Here is a 22,845-nt window from a genome sequence, read left to right as displayed (position 1 = left end):
CTTTCAAAGACTTACACAATGCTCTTACCAACAAAAAGAAAATAAGCTTTGCAAATACTGAACAACCAAGCATACTGCATTAATTTGATCGAAAGCTGAAGGATACTTACATATCTTTGTGACTATAAATTATATCTGTTTTCTTCCAGAGTTTACAAATGACTCAGGCAAGAGCAATCAGAAATTATCCTTTGCAAAATCAGAACTAAAAGACAAATCTAAGTTAGACAGTATTCTTATGTAAAATGATCTGGAAACCAAGCTCCTGTGAGTACACTCTCAACTGCCAAACCAAAACCACTTGCAGCATTCATTTAGACGAAAAAGTCTAATGTACTACACACTTGGAGGTAAAAATGCAAGGAGAATCTCCAACTCTCTACTACTTACAATAGCCCCTGAAGATGGTACAGAAATTAGTGCTGGTTTTCCTGGTCTAGAATTACTAGGCCTTGAGGAAAAAAAGGCTTTTCAGATTGGACAGATCATGCGTACACAACAGTCTACATGATTCCCTCGACAGAACATCACCCTTATTTTTCAGAAGCACTAATTAATAGTTATCCCTCTGCAGCATGAACACAGCTAATTAAAAAATAGGCTAGAACCCGCGCACTGCAATGAAGAGCAGTCCCCTGCTCGCCACAACTAGAGAAAGCCAATCAACTGTCTAGTTCCATAAAAAATAAGCCCTAACAAAGAACACACTGATGGATGATTTTAGGTACAAAAAGACCAAAGAGCCTAAGATGAAACAACAGAGCCAGAATATAATAATCTGTAGACAAACTTAAAAACAAATAAAAGGTTTTGTGGCCTATCTGACTGATATAAATCTGCATGCAATGGATGACTTAGGTTCCTGGACCCCAACTTCTTTCTTATTCTGGTGGGTAAAGTTTTGCGGAGAAAATTTCTAATAAATTATTTGCTGAGTAATGTGAAAAAATAAAAGGAACAGTGTCCTTACAATGAAGACTGCTTCTTCATTCACAAAGCACTACAATTCCTTATCCTCAATTCCAAAATTCAAAGGTTTTTTTGGGCAAAACTTCGGCAACAAAATCAGACCTCACTTGGTGATACTATTTATAATCTTTATTTGGCCCATTAAATGTAACTATTTATATATATTTTGCTTCAAAAAATGCTGCAGATGGGGCTTCCCTGGTGGCGCAGTGGTTGAGAGTCCGCCTGCTGATGCAGGGGACATGAGTTCGTGCCCCGGTCTGGGAGGATCCCCCATGCTGCGGAGTGGCTGGGCTCGTGAGCCATGGCATGGCTGCTGAGCCTGTGCGTCCGGAGCCTGTGCTCTGCAATGGGAGAGGCCACAGCAGTGAGAGGCCCGCATACTGCAAAAAAAAAAAAAAATATGCTGCAGAGTCTGCAAGGGGTGTTACATAATATATGCTACACACACTGTACTTCTTTTCTAAAATCCAAAAAATTCTAAATTCCAAAACACATTTGGTCTCTAGGATTTCTAATAAGGGGCTGTGAGTCCCTAGTTCTTTTCTTTTCTATGTCCAAAGGACAATTTAAAGGCATTAGAGGGACTTGCCTGGTGGCGCAGTGGTTACGAATCCACCTCCCAATGCAGGGGCCATGGGTTCGATCCCTGGTCCGGGAAGATCCCACATGCCGTGTAGCAAGTAAGCCCGTGCGCCACAACTACTGAGCCTACGCTCTAGAGCCCGCGAGCCACAACTACTGAGCCTGCGCGCCACAACTACTGAAGGCTGCACGCCTAGAGCCTGTGATCCACAACAAGAGAAGCCACCGCAATGAAAAGCCCGCGCACCGCAATGAAGAGTAGTCCCCTGCTTGCCACAACTAGAGAAAGCCCGCGCACAGCACTGAAGACCCGACGTGGCCAAAAATAAATAAAATAAATAAATTAAAAAAAAATAAAGGCATTAGAGATGATGTCATAATATTAGGAGCTATTAAAATGTTAAAGAACAAATTATACTTTTAGCTAAATTCATTTCTTCAGCTAATCCAGAAATCTGATAATGTTAAATGTCACTAAAAACTGGGATAGTGATATCATCACTTCATTAATTTCACATTTCTTCCCATGTCCCCAGCCCATTAATTCAAAATAATTAAGCCCCATAAACCATAAACAAATCATGTGAGTGTCACACTGAGGAGGTATGTGAACTGTGTATACAATGCTCAGAAATTCGTCCTAAAAAATATATGTCATAACGTCACTGAGTAATAAAAAGCATTCTTAAATTCGACACATTGCAAAGAAAATTCTGAAATCTCATAATAATAAATAAAAAGTGAAAAGACAAGCCAAAGCAGCCTGTCTTAGAGAAAGCTTAGTGATCACGTCTGCTATGGTTAGTCCACTGACATGAAGTTACTATGTAACTTCTTGCTAATCAGTTCCAGATAAGTGGGAAGTCACTTTCATGGATCTGGTCTGGCAATGTTCTCTAGAGTTCTTTTAGGTGAATATCAAACAGCCAGTCAGCAAAATAATTTTTGGTCTGTGGGAGGCTTATGTCCATAATATAAAAGAGAGGGTGAGAGACAGGCCTGATGATTATCACGATTGTGAGGCTGACTTGCGTTTCATGTGGGGAGGAAACTAAAGCACCACTGCAGTGGCTGCTAGAAGTCCCCACTGAAAAAACAATTCACATCAACTATAATCAAACGTGTGAAGGTATATTTGACTCTTCACACTGTTTCAGTCTCTTTGTTGTTAATGAGACAGATTAGCACTTAGTCGAACATATGGCAAGTCAGTTGGAAAAATCTGTTTTACTTTCAATCCTCTAATATACTTTTTACTTAAAAAAAAATCTTTAAGTAAAAATAATCTTATCTCAGGATGAAATATTCCATGACAGGTTTCATGAAGAGAAAAATCTGTAGTTCACTATGGGGTGGGGGAGGGAGATTTTAAAAGAATCAGAGCTATCAATATATTTTATATTATTTTGGCATCAATGTCAGTAATCATTCATTGTAAGGTAAAAATATAGACAGCATATTGAAAAAGAGTTTCTTAAGCCTGATTGTGCTACCTATCAACTTGACTTTCTTTTCTTTTTTTTAACTTCAATTTCTTACAAGTATCATTCTAGAAAGAGAGTTTTGGTTTATAAGAAGGATGGGTTTATTAGTTTCCAAGTCTATTGTAAGCATCAAGCATCTGCTTTTACAGTTATTTTAATAAAAATTTTTTTAAAAAAGGATTAATTTTCAGAAGGTTTACATATTACTTCAAGAATCATTCACAGGGCTTCCCTGGCGGCACAGTGGCTGAGAGTCCGCCTGCCGATGCAGGGGACACGGGTTCGTGCCCAGGTCCGGGAAGATCCCACATGCCGTGGAGCGGCTGGGCCTGTGAGCCATGGCCGCTGAGCCTGCGCGTCCAGAGCCTGTGCTCCGCAAAGGGAGAGGCCACAACAGTGAGAGGCCCGCGTACCGCAAAAAAACCAAAAAACCAAAAACAAAAAACGAATCATTCACAGACTCTATTCTTTACCATATATCAAATATTATGGTAATTTTTCATGTCAATCAAAGATAAGTGCTTCTCATTATTGAAAAGGTTTGCCTTTTATGGCATACTGCACCTTTAAGCATAATACAGAATGCACAGTTATCAGCTCTCACAAGGGATACCATTTCTGTGCAACAATACCAAGATCCCAGTTGGCTGACAAGTTAGGAAATGTATATAAACACCATGTGGTGACCCACTTTTCTTATGTCCTTTGTATTGCTGGGACTTAGCCTTTTTCTTCTGTTTTGATGAACCTGATTGGCTTTCTCTTGATGCTGAAAAATAAAAGAGAAAATTGATATCAAATAATTGCTTACAACTCTAGGTACAACTTAGATGAACTATCTTCACCAAAACCATGACGTTTATAAAAGTACACGATGCTTTGAAAATAAGGGTACTTGTTCCTGCAAAACCATGAAGCTCAATACCAGACAGATTCCATTATTTATTCAGTAAGCACTTATTATATATCAATAAATTTTAGCCTATAACTTTAAACTCATTAAAGGAAGTCTAGCTTAATTTGGTGAGTGCTCTTAATGTTGTGTTTCTATAGTCATTAAGCAACTGCCTATTGAGTTCACACTGCCATGGTACACATGGTCTGATTCTGTGATATTGTTGTTGAGTCTTAAGATCTTACCTGGCAACCAATCAGACATAGGTATATTCTTGTCCTGTGAGCTCACAAGATGATTTATGTGAGATAGTCCTCGGAGAATTGCTGATTTTTACAAAAGGACACCTTTTCTGTATACCAACTTACACTGTGATGCTGGAGGCTGTAGTTGATATCCAGTTAATTGACACCACCCTACAGGATAGAGGTCAGGGGATTCACAGTCTACCCACTGATCATATTCTTCTTCCCATCCATCAAAATGTATCCTCAAGAGACGATGAATAATTCGAGTTACTGTGGCTACACATATTAATCGTGGCTCCATGAGATCTACTGCTTCTAATTTCATTCCTACACGAAATCCGTGATTTGGAACATCCTAACATGGAGAAGCAAAATATTAACACTGGTGAAAAGAAGAATGTGTAACTCTACTAACACTAAGAAAGACAAAAGAGAAGTAACATAACCAATTAACAATTTAGACCAAAAAAATCCCAAATAATTAATCATTGAAACATATGAAGGTGAAGCATATAAGAACTAGTTAGGAAATGTATTCATTCCTATTTTACTCAGATTAAAAATGATACAAAGTTTGGAAACAAGCTTCAATGCCTATGTAAAGGAAATATGTACATTGTTTTACTAATATATATTTGTTTATATTAATCTCCACTAAGAAACTCTAACATAAGGCAAAGACATTTTGATCAGCAATGATTTGCATTTGTGAAGCATCAAAAAAAATCCACGTAAGTATTATGCGATCTTTTAAATTTACCTTATTAAATAGTTTTACTGGTGCTGCAATGGAGCCAGTTTCCCTGAGGTAGTCAAACCATTTAAAAGGAAGTTTTGTGTAACCTGAAAAACATAACTGGTTTAACTAGGAGTTCACCTAAAATTAGTGTAATATTAAAATGCAGACATAAAGTAATTCAGTGCGCACTACGATCACAAGTGCTAATGCTGTACAGTACAATAGCTCCTCCCTGTTAGATGGATATTCTTCTTTTTCTAGGCAGAAACAGGTGCGCCCATTTATTCTAATGCCAAAGTAACTCTCCTCTCCTCAGTGTGTAAGAACTACAGACTTTTGCTTTTCAATCCTAGGCTTAGAACAGTCTAATATTTAATATTTTTTCAGTAGTATTTTTCTTTCTTTGTAAGAAAGAACACTGGCTGGGCAAATACTAATTTTATAGTCTTCTGTTTGGCTTTTCTCCTTCTTAAGAGGAAAATCCAAGGCTCAGATATTGAAATTAGGAAAGTCACTGGTTAAGCCATATGAGCTATTTAAGGGTATGTAATCTTTTAAAAAGTCACATGGTAATCATTTTTATTTTTTAACTTTTTTTGGCCACACTGCTTGGCTTGTGGGATCTTACTTCCCCAACCAGGGATCGAACCAGGGCCTCAGCAGTGAAAGTCCCGAGTCCTAACCACTGGACCGCCAGGGAATTATTCCCTCATATGGTAATCTAAAGATGAAAACTTGCTTTCTCTCAAAGGCTAAAGTACCTATTTTTTAAAAAAGCTCATGTATGCAGTAGCTCTTTGAGCCTACATCAACATCTCAACAGGGCTTGAGAATACCAATTCTTATTATAAAATGTACAGACACTAAGGGAAAATTCTACACCAATGTAATTTATTAAAGCTACTTAGGATACAGTTCTTTATGTTTTCAGAACACCTCTCAGCTCTTGTTATGTACGCATATGTTTATATATACGTATACACACATACTATATTTTCATACAGCAAGAAATCTAGGGCTGTGGTAAATGTTGTAAACAGGTACCATGTAAAAGGAAAGCAAGGATGAAAACCCAGTGTATATATTAGGAAGAAGTACCTCTGGGTGGAGTAAGTTCAATCATGTTAATTTCACAGAAACCAACAGGGAAAATAGAAGGGGAGGTTGCATGATAACAGAACCAGTCAGATCCATCGGCTGCTTCTGAGCCATCGATCCCAATCATCAGGAATCCATCAGCCAGCACCTTTTAAATTAACAGAATTCCAAGTATTTTAAATTAGGTACCCACAATGTTCACTGCAGCACTATTTACAATAGCCAGGACATGGAAGCAACCTGAATGTCCACTGACAGATGAATGGATAAAGAAGTTGTGGCACATATATACAATGGAATATTACTCAGCCATAAAAAGGAACAAAACTGAGTTATCTGTAGTGAGGTGGATGGACCTAGAGTCTGTCATACACAATGAAGTAAGTCAGAGAGAGGAAAACAAATACCGGATGCTAATGCACATATATGGAAAAAAAACAGTACTGATGAACCTAGTGGCAGGTCAGGAATAAAGATGCAGACGTAGAGGATGGACTTCAGGACATGGAGGTGGGGGGAAGGGGAAGCTGGGACGAAGTGAGAGAGTAGCAGTGACATATATACACTACCAAATGTAAGACGGATGGCTAGTGGGAGGCTGCTGCATAGCACAGGGAGATCAGCTCGGTGCTTTGTGACCACCTAGAGGGGTGGGAGGCTCAAGAGGGCGGGGATATGGGGATATACGTATACATATAGCTGATTCACTTTGTTGTACAGCAGAAACACAACACTGTAAAGCAATTATACCCCAATAAAGATGTAAAAAAAAAAAAAATTAGGTACCACTATTATAAAAATGATTCTTTAAGTCACATTCTAAAAGAAAGGAAAATCTATTACATAAAGATCTCTTAAAAGTGAAAAATGTTTCTTTATTTAATTACCTTAAATAACTGAAATTATAATGAAAAAAATCTGTGTAAGTTCTAGTGTGCACCAGAAATCACAGCATGGTTCCACAGAAGTGATTTCAGAGGTCTAGGGAAAACAGTACCTCTGCCAGTGGCCAAGGCTGTCTGCTGCTGTGGCACGTGAAAGTGGGCTGAGTGCTCTTCTACAATTTAACTATCTAGTCTCAGCTAAGCTTTAAATCCTACTCAGTAATATCTGATTTATCACATAGAGAAGTTTTTCTAAACCTTTTCCACCTTCCTCAAGCTCCAACTTTACCTCTCTCATGCTCTGGATGATCGCGCTCCTCTATCACAGAAACTATGTGAGGGGCCTCACAGTCCATCCTTTGCACCTCAAATTGTTGTAAGCAGTAGTCCTTTCTTTGCCCCTCAAGACAAACTTCTCCATCTTGACCTATTGTCACTGGTACCTTGCTCCTAAAACACCATCTCTTATACTCTAATGTCTCCCAACTCCCATTACATTAAAATAAATATTTTATTTTGAAACAGTTCAAACTTACAGAAAAGATACAAGAATAATACAATGAATTCCTATATACTCTTCACCCAGAGACTCAATGCAAGTTATATACTATGTAACTCCTTGAAGTCTGACTTCTGTCCTGACCCTACTAAACTGCTAAATTCACCGATGACCTCCTAGTTTGTCAAATCCAGTGCCTTTTTTCCAACACTTCAGCCTCCCTTACAGTATTCCATACCAGTTGACTACTCAATTTTTTGAAACATTTATTCCCATACTCTCATTACATTACAGTCTACTGGTCCATCTTCTCCCCTCTGTGTTCATTCCTTCACATTATTTTGGTGGCCACCCTTTCACCTCCAACTCTTGTTTCTGATTTTAGCCCTTTTCTTTTGTTTTCATGATGGCATCCACTCTTCAATGGTTGACTTTTATGCCAACAATTTCTCAAGTTTTATCATGAGTTTGTCACCCTCAAACAAACTGTCTCAGTCCTGCATTTTACCTGCATGCTGAACATATTCTCTGAGAGTTAGTACAGGGCATCAAACCAACAACTTCCTTCTCCTGCTCCTTTCAAAGGCAATCAATCACTGGGTCCCCACAGCTCTCCCTAAACATTCAGTCCCTTTATCCTTGCCATTAACTAACTCTCTCCCCATTATGTTGTTTGATATCATTGCTTTCAGCCTTCCTCTATGGACATCTCCCCTCTTACACAGTTAAACTTTCCTTTGGTATGACCTCTGTTCGTTCCAGAAACCTTTACCAACTTCTCCTGTTCATAAAGAAAACTCAGACAGCCTGACCAAGCATTAAAGACTGCATAATCTAATTCCACATCATCTTTTTGTCTTTGCCTGCAGATTCCTTTCTCCTAGTTATTTCTACTATATTGGATATGTACACTAACTTTCTCTTCAACCTTAACAGCTCTAAGACCTCTGGAAAGGACTACCTCCACTCACATGGGATTCTTTTCTCCCTTTCTAAATACAGCTGAGTGGATCCGGGGTTAGTATTCAACCTTCAGAGGACCAGGCCAAAGGCTGGGCTCAGTTGTTTAGATTCTCTCTCAGTAATTAGAATTAACAGACACAGAGATAGTAGTCAAGCCATCGGTTGGAGCTGGCACTGAAAGGTTGTGATACAGACAGGGACAGGGGCTACCATGTGCAGACTGAGTGAGCAGGACACCAACAGAGAAAGAGTGAAAGAAGAGTGGTGCAGACACAGAGCATAGGTGGAATAAAGAGGCCCCTGAGAGGTGGAGGATGACACTAAGTTTATGCCTTCCCAGGTCTCATCCCTGTGTCCTTGCCTGTCTGTGAGCGTGCCCATTGCAACCTTAGAGTAACTTTCCTAGAGCTCACTTGAGTGGGTTTCTGTTCCTTATAAACAAAAAGCCCGGTCCAGAATATTCAAAGCAACTTGTCTGATGTGTAATGTGTGCGAACCACTCTCCACTTCCTAAACGTGGCCTGTACTTTCCACTCTTGATGCTTTTGTGCATATTCACTTTCCATGGCACAGTTTCCTCCTGCATCTCTGCTTGGCAGAGTTTTTCCCATCCTTCAAGACAAAGTTTTCAAATGTCCTCTCTTCCATAAAGCTTTCCCTGATTCCTCTGAGAAGATGTGACCTCTTCTTTATTTGAATTCCAACAGTACTTGTACCTTTCTTAAATCATAGTTGATCTTGTATGTTAAACTTATTTTCATACATCTTATCTCGTTCTACAAGACTGTAAGCTTCTTAAAGTCCAAACCAAACCCAGCATGGCAAGAATTCATAAAGTATGTTCTGAGTGAAGCTGGGTATTCTGCTCGCTGGACACTTATTTTCCTTTCACACAGAGCATGGCACTGGTTCCCAAACCTGGCTGATTTTCAGAAGTACCGAGAGAACTTTTTATTTTCTTTATTTTTTAAACAAATACAGATATCTGGGCAATAATTCTTGTGATTCTGATTGAGTAGGTCTGGAGTAGGTCATGGAAATCTATGTTTTAAATAGTACCAGGTGGTCTGGATCACTAGTCAGGTGAAGAAGAAGAACAAGGGTTTGGAGCCTGTCTGGTCTAGCTGTGTGACCTGAACACAAGTGTCTGGGACATGGCAGCCATCACAACTGTTTTTAATTCTTCTGGCTTAAGGCTTAAAACTGTGTTGAAATGCAAATCACAATTTAGTTACACCTTTATGTAAGCAGATTCTGGATCAATGGTTCTTAACCTTGGTTGTACCTGAGAATCACCTGGGGACTTAAAAAAAAAAACAAAAAACCAATGCTAGGGCCCCAAACCAGACTGATTAAATCAGAATGGGGGTGCAGGGTCAGGGAAGAGGCCTAGTCAATGGTATTTTTTTTGTTCGCCAGGAGATTCTGATGCCTACTGAGAATTGAGAACCACTCTTCTACATCTTTTTATAAAAACAGTTTCAGAAGAGAGAAAAAAAGAGAAAAGAAGAAGTAAAGTACTACTAAAAGGGAAAAAAAAAAAGCACACAAAGGAAACGTAGGAAACTGAAGATAAACTTGGCCTTGTTACAAATTCTGTGTGGGACAAGCTTTGACCAGGAAGTAAGTTAAATAACTATTCCTCCTCTAACTTAAGGATATACTTCCATAAAATAAAGGTAGCAGACTCAAGATAACAATCTTGACAACAAGCTATATAAAAAGAAAAGCCCCTAAGAGAATTCAAATTTATTTTGAAATTACTAGTAACGTTCTCCCCAGTGAAGATGCAGATGCACACATTTTATGTCAAAATGAATATGTTAGGGGCCTCCTTCTCCTATTACCTTAAACCTAGCTCCTATAACTGCATTTCTATATTTTAAAACCTATTCTCTTACCTTTCTAATGGTCGCAACACATATTGTGGAAAGATTTAATGGGTCTATAGCTTCCAATTTCATTCCTTCCTTGAACCATTCCCCACTCTGGTCTACTTCTTTTACCTAAAGAATTACATGAAAGTACATCTACTGTCACAAGTGTTATCAGTTTAATAATTAAAATAATACCAAGTTGAAGAAGTTTACCAGATGAAAATACCAAGTGTCTTCTCCTACCTACCTAATATTATAACTCAAACTTCCATTAGGGAATAGAGAGAATTCAGGCAAATAGAATTGAAGAATAATTATAATCAACAGTTGTGACACATATGGATTACAAGGTCTTAATCCTTGTAGGTGAACATATGTAATTACGATTTCCATAATATCAGGAAAAAACCCACAACCCTATTTCAAACCTAACTTACAAATGAGGGTTCTTATAAAAACTTCTTACCTTAGCAAATAAATGTGGTGGTGTATCAAAATGTCCATCCTGTTTCTTTGTAATATCTGCAAGGAAAAGTTACATACTAATCTGTCAGCATTTGTGGGAAGACCAAAAACCACGTTTCTTTGAAGGTTTCAAACTCACAAGGTATGTATACTCTAAAACATGGCAAAAATACATGCCTTCTACATTTATGGTGAATAATATTCTTTAAAAGTCTTTCTCTCTTTAGAGTACATGTGCTGTTAAACACATTCAGCCAATCAGAATGCTGGAAATTCCCTAGTTAGGGAATTACAACTTTAGAAAGTACGTTTTAATGTGTTTAGTATTAAGCCTAACCACATTTAATTTCACTATTTCAACTAAAATTGAATGGAAAGGGAAAGGCTATCTTCAGTTCTTTCAAACAGGCTGGATAAAAAAGTGTAAGAAAACAAATGTAGTTGTGACCAAAAGTGCATTATTTTTTACTTGAGCACAAATGGAAGGAATATAAAGGAACTGTTAGGACATTAACATCCTGGTGTGAAACTTTCCTAATTAAGGTAGAATAAGCAGCCCCGGCAACTAGTTTTGATCTATGCTATTCTGCAGAGAAAAATAACCAAGTAGTACAATTTAGCCTCAATGATATTTTCCACAGGAGTTCTTGTGACAGGTGCTTACCAGATCTTTTGAATCGATGGCCTATGCTTCGAGACCAACCGATATGATGGATTAATGGGCTGTGCATATGGCACCAGAAGTCATCTGTTCTATCTTCACTCTCTTCATACACTAGTCTTAATCTTCCTCCAATTACACTTTCCACCACTGCCACTCGTGTTCGACACAAATGCCTCTTGTCAACCACTTCTACTCTCATGCAAGGTTTGAAAGGATACTGCATGCTCTCTGAAACCTTGAAACAAAAGCAGAACTGTTGGGAATTCATGACAAAGGTCTACAAATAATTTTAGTATTGTACTATAAAAATACCGAGCGCACTCGATAGTTAACATAGGTCATCTGACTCACTAATTCAAACAATTCCTTAAAAAACTTCGAAGGTATTCCATTTTTTAGAGTTCTCATTTGCCACTTCAGTCCTTTCTAAGATCCTGTCTTTACCTTTTGTGAGAAATCGGGAGGAAGTGTTTTGGCACCAGTAAGTCGTTTCACTAGAAAAGCTTTCCAGTTTGTATACTTATGCTGAATAGCTAAAACAAAAGAAATAACCAGTTACACTTTAGCAAAGAATAGAATTGCTTCATAAACTGTTTGTTAAAAAAAAAAAAATAACAAATTTCCCTGCAATTAAAGTTCTCAAGAAGAGTAACAAAAATAGGGAAAATAAGCATGTCTTACTAGCAAGTAAGTTACTTGAAACCAAAAAACATTATTTTAATTTCTATGTCACTTTAACGTTACTAAGTGTAAAACTGCATTAAAGTGCAAATACTCTATAGTAAGGGTAAAGAAGCTACTCACTTCTGGGAGGGACAAGAGGTTTTCCACTGGCTGCACACCAACCAACTGGATGGATATCAGAACCACATATATTGCACCAGAAGTCCAGACCAGAGTCATTTTCAAATCCTTCATATCTTAAAAGGGCATTGTAGCCTGAAACCAACAAAGCAATTGCCGCATAATAAGAAAACCAAATGAAATAAAACAGGATATAGTTGCTGGTAGCGGTTGTCAAATGTCAGTGAGCATCTGAAACAGATCCACATGCAGGGCTTGTGAACAGACAGATAGCTGGGCCTCACACCCCGGAGATCCAGATTCAGTAGATCTTGGGTGAGCCTGAGAATCTGCATTATAACACCTTCCCAGAGGCTGCTGTCACTAATGGTATAGATGAAACTTTGAGAACTATCTGAACAATGTAATTAGTTTAACTGTTTTCAGAGCATGGCCTACTCCTCTGAATATATTTCAACTTGACCCATAGTTTCTTAAATTCTAGAAAAGAAATTCTCAGTGAAAAGAGGGGTGGGAAAGTTCTATTAGAATGTGTAGTTTTGGAAATAAAGAAGACTGTGGTAAGTTAGTATAACCTTGTTAAGTCACAGAAATCCAGTTAAAGTACATTTCAAAGAAACTGCTTTATCCAAGTGATCAGGTGACCAAATTATTATTGGATAATTTGGATGTGGCTCCTTTAGGAGCCTAAACTTTTCTGTCTTGTTTATTTGGAAATAAGATTTGAAAATGCGAGGTAAAAAAGTTCAGTAAACACAAATAAAAGTATGTGAAATCACTTAAAATCTATATGTACTAAACAAATCGGAAGAATTATTTCCTGAAAAGAACAAATAGTATAGGATATATATTGTTTATAATTTAATAAACCTTGTATTGATAATAGATTAAGGTTTAATTTAAGGCCTTTAGTGGAATAAAAAAGGCCCAATAAACTTGTATTTCAGGCTGGGAGCTAAGTTCAGTCAGCATTTTCATGTGTTAATATTTATGATGAAAATTTATAGCATTAAACTTTTAGTTTTAAAATTCAATAATTCACAGAACAACTCATGACTTTGCTAACTGTTGCTGATTCTGGGTTCATGATCAATATCAGGCTCACTTCTAAAATGTCATTAAAGGGGCTTAAAATGAGATATAAGGTGCAATCAGATAAAACAGAAATGTAAAACCAGATGGAAGATAGAAATAATTCTTGGATATTAAATACATTGATCTTTAGAGCCATTTAAATGCAACTGATTTAACCATCAAGCAAAAAAATATATACTGCTGTTTTCAATTAAGGTGTAGAGCATAATACAAGCATTTAAAGAATGCTTATATAGCTGGGGAAATGTTTCAAGGAAAAGGTGGGAACTGAACTGGGTTAAATACGGTAAGTGAGAGAGTGAGTGAGTAAAGGCATGGAAGTGACACAGAACATGCTGTATGAGAGAGGAGGAAAACTAATCTCACAAGAACAGATCATTTATGTTGGGGAACAATAAAAAATCTGGTCAGTGGTGTATGGTGAAACTCATCAATAGCTGTAAATGCTGACCATCCTGATCCTTTAAGGACGAAGAAGCCATTAAAGACAGAAAGACGGAATTGAGATCATTTTTAGGTAAATTAAGTCTATCAGCAGTACATAGGGAGCAATACGCAGGGTGTATGGGGGAGAATGGCTGGAGATAAGCCTAGAAAGAGTAGGAGGAGTAAGACACCTCTTCCAGTAATCTCAGGACAACTTTTATCATCTGAGCGGCTGCTCCCCCTCTGAAGCACTAGTGTCCTACTGCACCACTCACTAAGCACCTTGTGTTAAAATGTATTCAATATTTAGCAGATGTGAGCTCGCTGAAAAAAACAAATCTTATACGTCTGCATGTCACCTGCCCACGGTGTCTAACACAGCAGACACCTAATGCATTTACTTCATGAGCAACAATGTAATAAGGGCTGGGGTACTTGGAAGAGGTGGGAATGAAGAAAAAGGTAGTACCCAAAATAGATGAAATTTTCATCACTAGTTTACTTCTCATATTATGGACCATATCACTTTTTTTTAGTACTTCGACTTTTTTGTTACTTTGCAAAGCATCTCCCTCTACCAGGGGCTGGTAAACTATATATGGCCCACAGATCTGGCCTACTGCCTGATGTTTCTTAGTTTGCCATCTAAGAATGGTTTTTACATTTTTAAATAGCTGAAAAAAAAATCAGAGGTAAAATAATATTTTATGACACATAACAATAAATAAAGTTTTACTGGAACACAGTCATGCCTATTCATTTACGTACTGCTTCGGCTGCCTCTATGCTATGATGGTAGAGTTAAATGGTTATGACAGAGACTGCATTGCTCACAAAGCTGAAAATATTTACTGTCTGGTCTTTTACAGAAAAAAATTTGCTAACCTCTGCCCTACATCGTACTTATCTGGCAATACTTGAAAATTTACAAATATGCTTTCTCATAAGTTACAAATATAATTGACATTTTTAAAGTAAATTATTACACATGCTTTTCACCTGCTAATTTTACAATCCCAGCAATCCAGAAGACTTTGGTAGGTAGGCTGCAGTCTGTATTGGGAACTTCTACTCTCACATTTTCTGAGATATCACCCCAGCAGGTCCCCATAGGTGCCTGTCATATAAAAATTATTAAATTATCATCTTATTAAATAAAGCCTAAAACACATCATTCAAAATTAAGCACTACTATCAATCATGGAAACATTAAACTAAAAATACCGTTTAATTCATTCATTTTTCTCTAAAAATATAATTGTTATTCCCTGTGTCACAGAATTCTATTTGGAAAAAGCCGACGTCAGGGACAAGCTCAAGATGAAGAGAATTCACATATATTAGAATAGATCCATGTCGAGTTCAAAATTCAAAACTGCCCTAAAACAAGATTTGAGCAGCAATTTTTGTAAAATCCAAATTACAAACTTGATAGTAGGTTTCAAAGGAAAAAGCTGATTTAAGAAATTCATTATTTTTAATATGAACTGAATGAATGTACTTTACCTTAACCTCTAATTTTAAAAGATCTGGTCAAAGAGCAGAAAGAAAGATAATTCCAATCAGCAATGTGGTTTCAGAAACGTAGAGAAACAAAACTTAGTTATCTATATTTTCAACTTCAGTTAAATTCATAGAATAGAAATATAGTCTGTTACAACTGACCTGTGGCAAAAGCACCAGATAAAGTTATTAAAAAGGTGGAGTGGAAGAGTTTTTGGAGAATCGTACCATGGTAAATTATTAAATAATTTATTATTTCAAAATTTCTCATGCAGGAATTAACATAAACAAAGAGAAAACTTTCAGTGTTAGATCTGGTAATCAATAGCCTCCACGCAAATGGTTAAGATGGGGACTCAGAAAACCTATTAAATGAATACCATGAAGGGATTTTCCAAAACTTAATATGTTTCCAAATTACAATTTCCATTATATTTTAATCCTTAAATTTGAGGCAGTTTACAACTATTTGGAATTTAGCAATGGTTAACTAAACCAAATAAATGAATATAGGAATTTAAATACTGATACTACCAAACAGTTTCTGCGGTCCTTGATAATCAGCTCCTCGTTAAATACAATTTAGAACCTTGATCACAGAAAAAAGGATTAGGTAAGGTTATAAAAGACCTGATAATATGAACAAATCAGGAAAAGACAAAATAGCTTCAAAGCTAAAAGATGACTAAACAAAGATATCCAAGAGTCACACAAACTAGTCCATCTGAACACTGGGCAAATGTCTTCCATGCAAGGCTGCTCATACTTGGGTGGATGCTAACCCAACAGGATTAGCTTAAAACAGCACTCAACCCTTATGCTCTCAATAGTTTAAGGAACTTCTGAAGGAGAGGAAGAAAATGTCAAACAACACTGAACTAGGATAAGTCTAGAAACCAAACACAGAATCAACTTACAGCTATTCTTTAAAGTAGCAAGCAATGAATATACTTCAATCACTTGGAGACAGTGGCCTATCTCAACTATTTGTAATTCTGGAAGGATACACATAACTATCTTCCCGAGCTGTGCAAAAAAATAATACATCTATTATGACTACCTCTTTCTGCTTTTTTTTAAATTGAAAGAATGGACTCTTCAGGTTCTGCTATCTCCCCCTATATCATTCTAGACTGTAGGGCCATCCCTATTGCCAGCAGATATGATTAGAAAAGGAGAGGCTGGAAAGAAGATAGGTAACAGATTAAGCTACCATATATTAACACAAAGACCATGTGTTAATTTCTGTGAGGATGAACCAATTAGAGCAGACAGATGCAGTGAAATGTATGCATTAAATTAAGGTAGGATATCCATTCCTCTTTGTTTGGCTGCCAAATCTTGTGGAATGGGCTTTATTTTTCACTGAGAAGGAAGAAGCATGGGTATGCTGACAAGTTGTGTGTTAGGTGGGCACACTGTTAAATGAATTTGGCATACAGGACTGACTCCCTTTTGAGCTAGATGTGACAATGTCATACTGACTTTTTTTTTAAGTCTTAACAATTGTTTGGAGAAAATAACTTCTGGTCACATTTTACTAAAGAGAATGTGTCAATATGCTCACTTAGAAAATAAAGTTAATGCTCACTTTAGTGGGGTATGTTATGTTTTGCTCCCTACAGTCTGGATTGGTATAGGAGAAAGTAGCAGAAAGTGACATTTGTTCTTGCCTGTAAGGTTGTGGTTCTGCTAGGCCCTCTTAAACCAATCCATATGGTTCACTCTAAGAAAAAAAATGAAGAAACAAAAACGAGCACCATAGTCATTGCATAGTATGTGCTCAATGTGTTGAAATAATAAAGTCATTTCATAGATATATCTGCCCTTTTGTTTAAAATGAATACTCTTAAGTGTGGAAGACTAAATGACCCAGGGCTTGAGAGCCATCTTCATCCAAGTCATCTGTCTTCTCTTGCTGGCAGGAGGGATACCTCTGAAAGTCTGGATTGGCATAGCATGAACTAGCAGAACCATAATTTACAGGTAACAACAAATTTACCTTCCAGACTCAGGACGAGAGGTCCACCTCAGGTTCCTCCCAAACCAAGAAGATCTGCTGCACCACTTCCTGCTCCAGGGCTACTCGTGAGGGCTATCTGGGAGCGACTCTCCTTCCCTGCAAGGTACGCTGTCATCAGGTCCTGCAGGACATGGCCAAATCCAAATGTTGAGGGCTCCCCAACACAAATATATGATAACCTCCACCTGACTGTCTATCTGTAAGAAACTAATTGGGTGGGATTCTTACTTTTCTGTGCTTAAGAATATTCCCAGATAGTCCAACAGCTCAGATGGCCAGTATTTCGACTCTCGGAGGGCTGACACACTGTACGTGTGATGCTTTATGGGAGAAATACAGATTTCCCTCCACAGAGCTGACAACCTACAACTTTTGATAATCACAATCTTCAGCAGTGACAAAGAATTTAAGTGGGCAGAAGTTAGCCTTCAAGTTGCACATAGGTAACTATTATTGATCCTAATAATGATATGGCAAATATACAAAAAGCCACCATTAAAATACTTTGACTAATAGGCATTATGATGACTAAAATGAACCTAGTAGAGAAAGATAGACTATTATTTGGCCAAAAAGGGGAGAAAACATTATAGGAAATTAACTAGAAAGAAATTAGAACTCCTAAGTATTATTTGCTAGAACTGATAGGAAGTAGAAACAGAAAAAATAATTGATCCCTCTTTCCCCAGAAAGTCCACTCACCTTTTGATTTGATAACACAATCTATTGGGTTGGCCAAAAAGTTCGTTCAGTTTTTCCGTAAGCTGGCTCTAGTAGCCCTTAGTTGTCTTTAACTTCATTTGAAACAATTTTGTTAGACTGTATTGTGACAGCTGTCGTATCAGTGTGCACTTAAAAAAAAAAAACTTATCAAAACTGGTGAATTTTTGTGTAGCCATTTTAATATTGAAGATGGAAGAAAAAAGCAAAATTTTCAGCGTTATCATGCTTTATTATTTCAAGAAAGGTAAAAACGCAACTAAAACGCAAAAAAAGATTTGTGCAGTGTATGGAGAAGGTGCTGTGACTGATGGAACGTGTCAGTGGTTTGCGAAGTTTTGTGCTGGAGACTTCTTGCTGGATGATGCTCCACGGTCAGGTAGACCAGTTGAAGTTGACAGCGATCAAACTGAGACATTAATTGAGAACAATTAACACTATACCACACGGGAGATAGCCGACATACTCAAAATATCCAAATCAAGCACTGAAAATCATTTGCACCAGCTTGGTTATGTTAATCGCTTTGGTGTTTGGGTTCCACGTAAGTTAAGTGAAAAAAACCTTCTTAACCGTATTCCTGCATGGGATTCTCTACTGAAATGTAATGAAAACGTTCCATTTTTAAAACAAATTGTGACGGGTGATGAAAAGTGGATACTGTACAATAATGTGGAATGGAAGAGATCACGGGACAAGCGAAATGAACCACCACCAACCACACCAAAGGCCAGTCTTCAACCAAAGAAGGTGATGCTGTGTACATGGTGGGAACGGAAGGGAGTCCTCTATTATGAGCTCCTTCCGGAAAGCCAAAAGATTAATTCCAACAAGGACTGCTCCCAATTAGACCAACTGGAAGTAGCACTTTGCATCGGCAAAGCATCCGGAATTAGTCAACAGAAAATGCATAATCTTCCATCAGGATAATACAAGACCACGTGTTTCTTTGATGACCAGGCAGAAACTGTTCCAGCTTGGCTGGGAAGTTCTGATTCATCCGCCGTATTCACCAGACACTGCACCTTTGGATTTCTACTTACTTCGGTCTTTACAAAATTCTCTTAATGGAAATAATTTCAATTCCCTGGAAGACTAAAAGGTACCTGGAACAGTTCTTTGCTCAAAAAGATAAAGCTCTGGGAAGATGGAATTATGAAGCTGCCTGAAAAAATGGCAGAAGGTAGTGGAACAAAAGAGTGAATATGTTGTTCAATAACGTTTTTGGTGAAAATGAAAAATGTGTATTCTTATTTTTACTTAAAAACCGAAGGAACTTTTTGGCCATCCCAATACGTTTTGGGGTGGTGGTAGCAGGGGGATAGGGAGTACAAGGAAAGTTCAAAAGTAAAATGGGATGTTTGGGGTGAAAGTAAGATTAAGAATGAGGGAATACTAGTGTATGTAAAAAGAGACAGGAAGCAGTGGTTACTAATTTGAAAGGCATAAACAGCCCATAATTTAAAAAAAACATATCAAATGAAAATAATCTAGATTATTTAGGCCTTCCTTAAAACAGGTGATTTTTATTATATCAGAGTCCACTGCTTTCCTGCAGAGAATCTGTTTTGTGGCAACACTCACAATAGCTAAACTGGATGGAGTACTAACAAGTACCAGAAACTAATTTAAGTCTTATTTCCATTAGAAAGAAGTTTTGCAATCTAGGATGACATACTGAAGATTCTAACTTTAGTTAAAATGGATGTGAAATCACATTTATTTTCAATTTTCAATGGAGTTACGTATGCATGGTTAAGGCTAGGGAAAAAAACAAAGAATAATTTTATTTGAAAGAGATTATTTTAGTAATACAGACCTAAGAAATAAATCATGAGTTTTACTATAAGCTACTGTTACCGCACATACACAAACAAAAAGGTTTCTGTTTTTGTCCTTAAAATCCAAAGATATACTTGTAATATGTGTTGCAAAGAAATATGGATAACCTTATCCCCTTCAAAATAGCTGGCATACAGGTCTGGTACCAAAGAGAGGATTAGAAAACATCATGTAGGGCTTCCCTGGTGGCGCAGTGGTTGAGAGTCCACCTGCTGATACAGGGGACACAGGTTTGTGCCCTGGTCCAGGAGGATCCCACATGCCGCGGAGCGGCTGGGCCCGTGAGCCGTGGCTGCTGAGCCTGCGCGTCTGGAGCCTGTGCTCCGCAACGGGAGAGGCCACAACAGTGAGAGGCCCGCGTACCGCAAAAAAAACCACAAAAAACAGAAAACATCATGTAAGCAATACAAGGTGATATCTGTGGAGAAAGGATGAAATAGTATAGTAAACGCAGCTTTAAAGTTATGGCACGCACGTGTGCAAAGGACCTTTTTAAAAAATACCTAACTACAACTATTTTCAAGGGAGAAGAAAGTAGGATGATTACATTTCTGGTTTGGCAATGACAGTATCAACAAGACACCAGAGTATATAGTCCAGGTACCAAACAAAAGAAATCTGAAGTCTGTAAATACATAACTAAAGGAATATGATTTTAGCTTTTTATGATTCACATACATTTGATATTAGCACATTTTGGCCTGTGCTGTAATGCTTAGAAAAGACATATTCTACTTGATTTTTTTTTTTGGCCACGCCATGTGGCTTGTGGGATCTCAGCTCTCTGACCAGGGATTGAACCCGGGCCAAGGCAGTGAAAGCCCGGAATTCTAATCACTAGGCCACCATGGAACTCTCTGTACTTGATTTTATAAGGCAAATAATGGGGAACAGGAGTGCTTCTATTTAAAAGACTATAATATTAAAAAAATTAAGAATGCTTTAAAGCTAAATGTTCTGCATACACAGAACAACTCTCTTGGGTTCAAACATAAATTGTCAATAGGAGAAAATAGTCTGTGAATTTCATTAACGTGGAGTACCTAACTGGCATGTGATACTGCAGTAGTATTTTGGAGATTGTTCCACAGTTAGTAAAGATAAGGCTAAAAGGTGCTTTTAGAAGCTGTGAAATAAAAAAATATATGTATTAGTCTCTGGCCCTGCTCCTGGCACAGAGGTCTTAACAGCCTTCGTAATTATCTAAGTGATAAGAGTACTAGAGGTATCTTTTCTTTTAATATTTGATCTTTGACCCTAATTCCAAGACACAGACCTCCTTTGGAATTTCTTGGGTGATAAGAGTGTCTTTTGTTCTAATGAGGCAACTCTTTGTGGGCCCCTAGATAGCTTCAGGATGGGAGCTGGTCACCACCTAGATCAAACTATGATTAGAAGCTTGGAACTTTCAGCCCCATCACCCATCCTCCAGGAAAGGGAGAGGGGTTAGAGACTGAGTTAATGACCTATTATGCCTATGTGATGAAGCCTCCATAAAAATCCCAATACACAGGATTTGGAGAGCTTCTGGGTTGGTGGATAAGTAAAGGTGCCAGGAGAGTGGTGCACCTCAGAGGGTATGGAAATTATGCCCCTTCTCATATACCTTGCCCTACACATCTCTTCATCTGACTGTTCATCTCTTTTATTATATCCTTAATAATGAAACAGTAAACCTAAGTGTTTCCCTGAATTCTGTGAGCCATTCTAGCAAATTATCAAACCCAAGGAAGGAGCATGGGAACTCTGATTTACAGCTATCTGTCAGAAGTAGAGGTGACAATGTGGGATTTGCAACTGGTGTCTGAAGTAGGGGCAGTCTTGTGGGACTGAGTCCGTAGGTGTGGGATCTGATGCTAACTCCCGACAGACAGTGTCAGAATTGAACTAAACTGTAGGACACCCAAGCTGGTGTCAGAGAAATGCTTGATATGAGGAAACCCACACAGCTGGTGTCAGCAGCACTGTGTGGTCGAGTTGTGTAAGTAAAGGGGGAGCACAGGAGGGTTTTCCTATAGGGGCTTAATTCAAAACTATGTTAAAACCCGAACAAATAAGAAAAACTGCGTGAGGAAAAGCAGGTTAAAGCCCAAAGTTGAAAATTTCAATCCAGCTACTGAAAAACGTAGCAAGAGTTTCTTCATTTATAATAAGAGATGGAGTAGATGAGCTAGATGATTTTTAAGATAACTTACAGCTTTGTGACCATATGATTTAGGATTAATTAAAAATGATATTACTTAACACCTGAAACCAACACAAAATTGTAAATAAACTATACTCCAATAAAAATTTTTTTAAAAATGGTATTAACCTAATTCAGTGGTTTCCAACCTCAGAGACTGCCAAAGAAGGGAAAGCCAAGGGTCAGGGGCCAAGGCTCCAGCCATACCACCCTACTCTTGCCAGACCAATCAGTATAACTTCCCCTTATGCTAGCTATGTTTATTAGGGAAAGCGGGAATCGTAATGCTTTAAAAAAAAAAAGTCTGAAAACTACCACCTAGATGAAATGAAAGTTGCATCAGATATACAGCAATCATAATATACAGGTTTCCAAGCAGATATATTTAATGACAACTGGGCTCCATTTACACTGATAATTATAAAAAATGTCAAACACTGTTGTAATTGAGTGATTAAGTATAAACCATTATGCACAATTACAGCAATATTCAAAGAGAATATTGTCCTATGATATACTTTGCAGAAACTTCCCAGAAATTTAAAGACAGACGATGGAAAAGAGGAATTCTACTGAAATTCTATGGTTTAAGAACTAATCACTATCATTTTTAAGTGCTGGAAAATATATTTACCTGGGGTCCCTACTGCAAGAGGTTGAGTTACCTTAAAGAAGCAAGGCAGTCAAAGCTGTGACACCACCCCCACCCCCAAATCCTGGTTCAACCAGAACAGCTCTGTTTCCATGTACACACTGAATTTTTGTTTGTTTGTTTTTGGCGGTGCCACTGCCTTGTAAGCCGCGTGATCTAAGTTCCCCAACCAGGGATGGAACCTGAGTCCCAGCACCGAAAGCACCGGACTGCTAGGGAATTCCC

At 37.8% G+C, this 22,845-nt stretch overlaps 1 protein-coding gene across 10 annotated transcripts in view; it reads right to left on the bottom strand.

Moving 5' to 3' along the window:
* MBTD1 (mbt domain containing 1) overlaps positions 1–22,845 on the bottom strand; it is a 67,816-nt gene that overhangs the window by 9,153 nt on the left and 35,818 nt on the right. For 9 of the 10 annotated variants that reach the window (XM_067714421.1, XM_067714422.1, XM_067714423.1 and 6 more), the window contains 10 exons: positions 14,695–14,812; positions 12,175–12,309; positions 11,815–11,903; positions 11,371–11,605; positions 10,708–10,763; positions 10,266–10,370; positions 6,019–6,166; positions 4,942–5,024; positions 4,302–4,536; positions 3,730–3,807 (listed from right to left, as the gene is read on the bottom strand). In XM_067714421.1, coding sequence (XP_067570522.1) covers positions 3,730–3,807; positions 4,302–4,536; positions 4,942–5,024; positions 6,019–6,166; positions 10,266–10,370; positions 10,708–10,763; positions 11,371–11,605; positions 11,815–11,903; positions 12,175–12,309; positions 14,695–14,812 — 1,282 coding nt within the window. The remainder of the gene's footprint in view (positions 1–3,729; positions 3,808–4,301; positions 4,537–4,941; positions 5,025–6,018; positions 6,167–10,265; positions 10,371–10,707; positions 10,764–11,370; positions 11,606–11,814; positions 11,904–12,174; positions 12,310–14,694; positions 14,813–22,845) is intronic. The other variant, XM_067714424.1, reaches the window with a different exon arrangement.

This window comes from Pseudorca crassidens, chromosome 19 (genome assembly GCF_039906515.1).
Source record: "Pseudorca crassidens isolate mPseCra1 chromosome 19, mPseCra1.hap1, whole genome shotgun sequence".
Taxonomy (NCBI): domain Eukaryota; kingdom Metazoa; phylum Chordata; class Mammalia; order Artiodactyla; family Delphinidae; genus Pseudorca; species Pseudorca crassidens.
The sequence above is the reverse complement of the archived record's forward strand: the minus strand, read 5'-3'. Positions and strand labels throughout refer to the sequence as shown.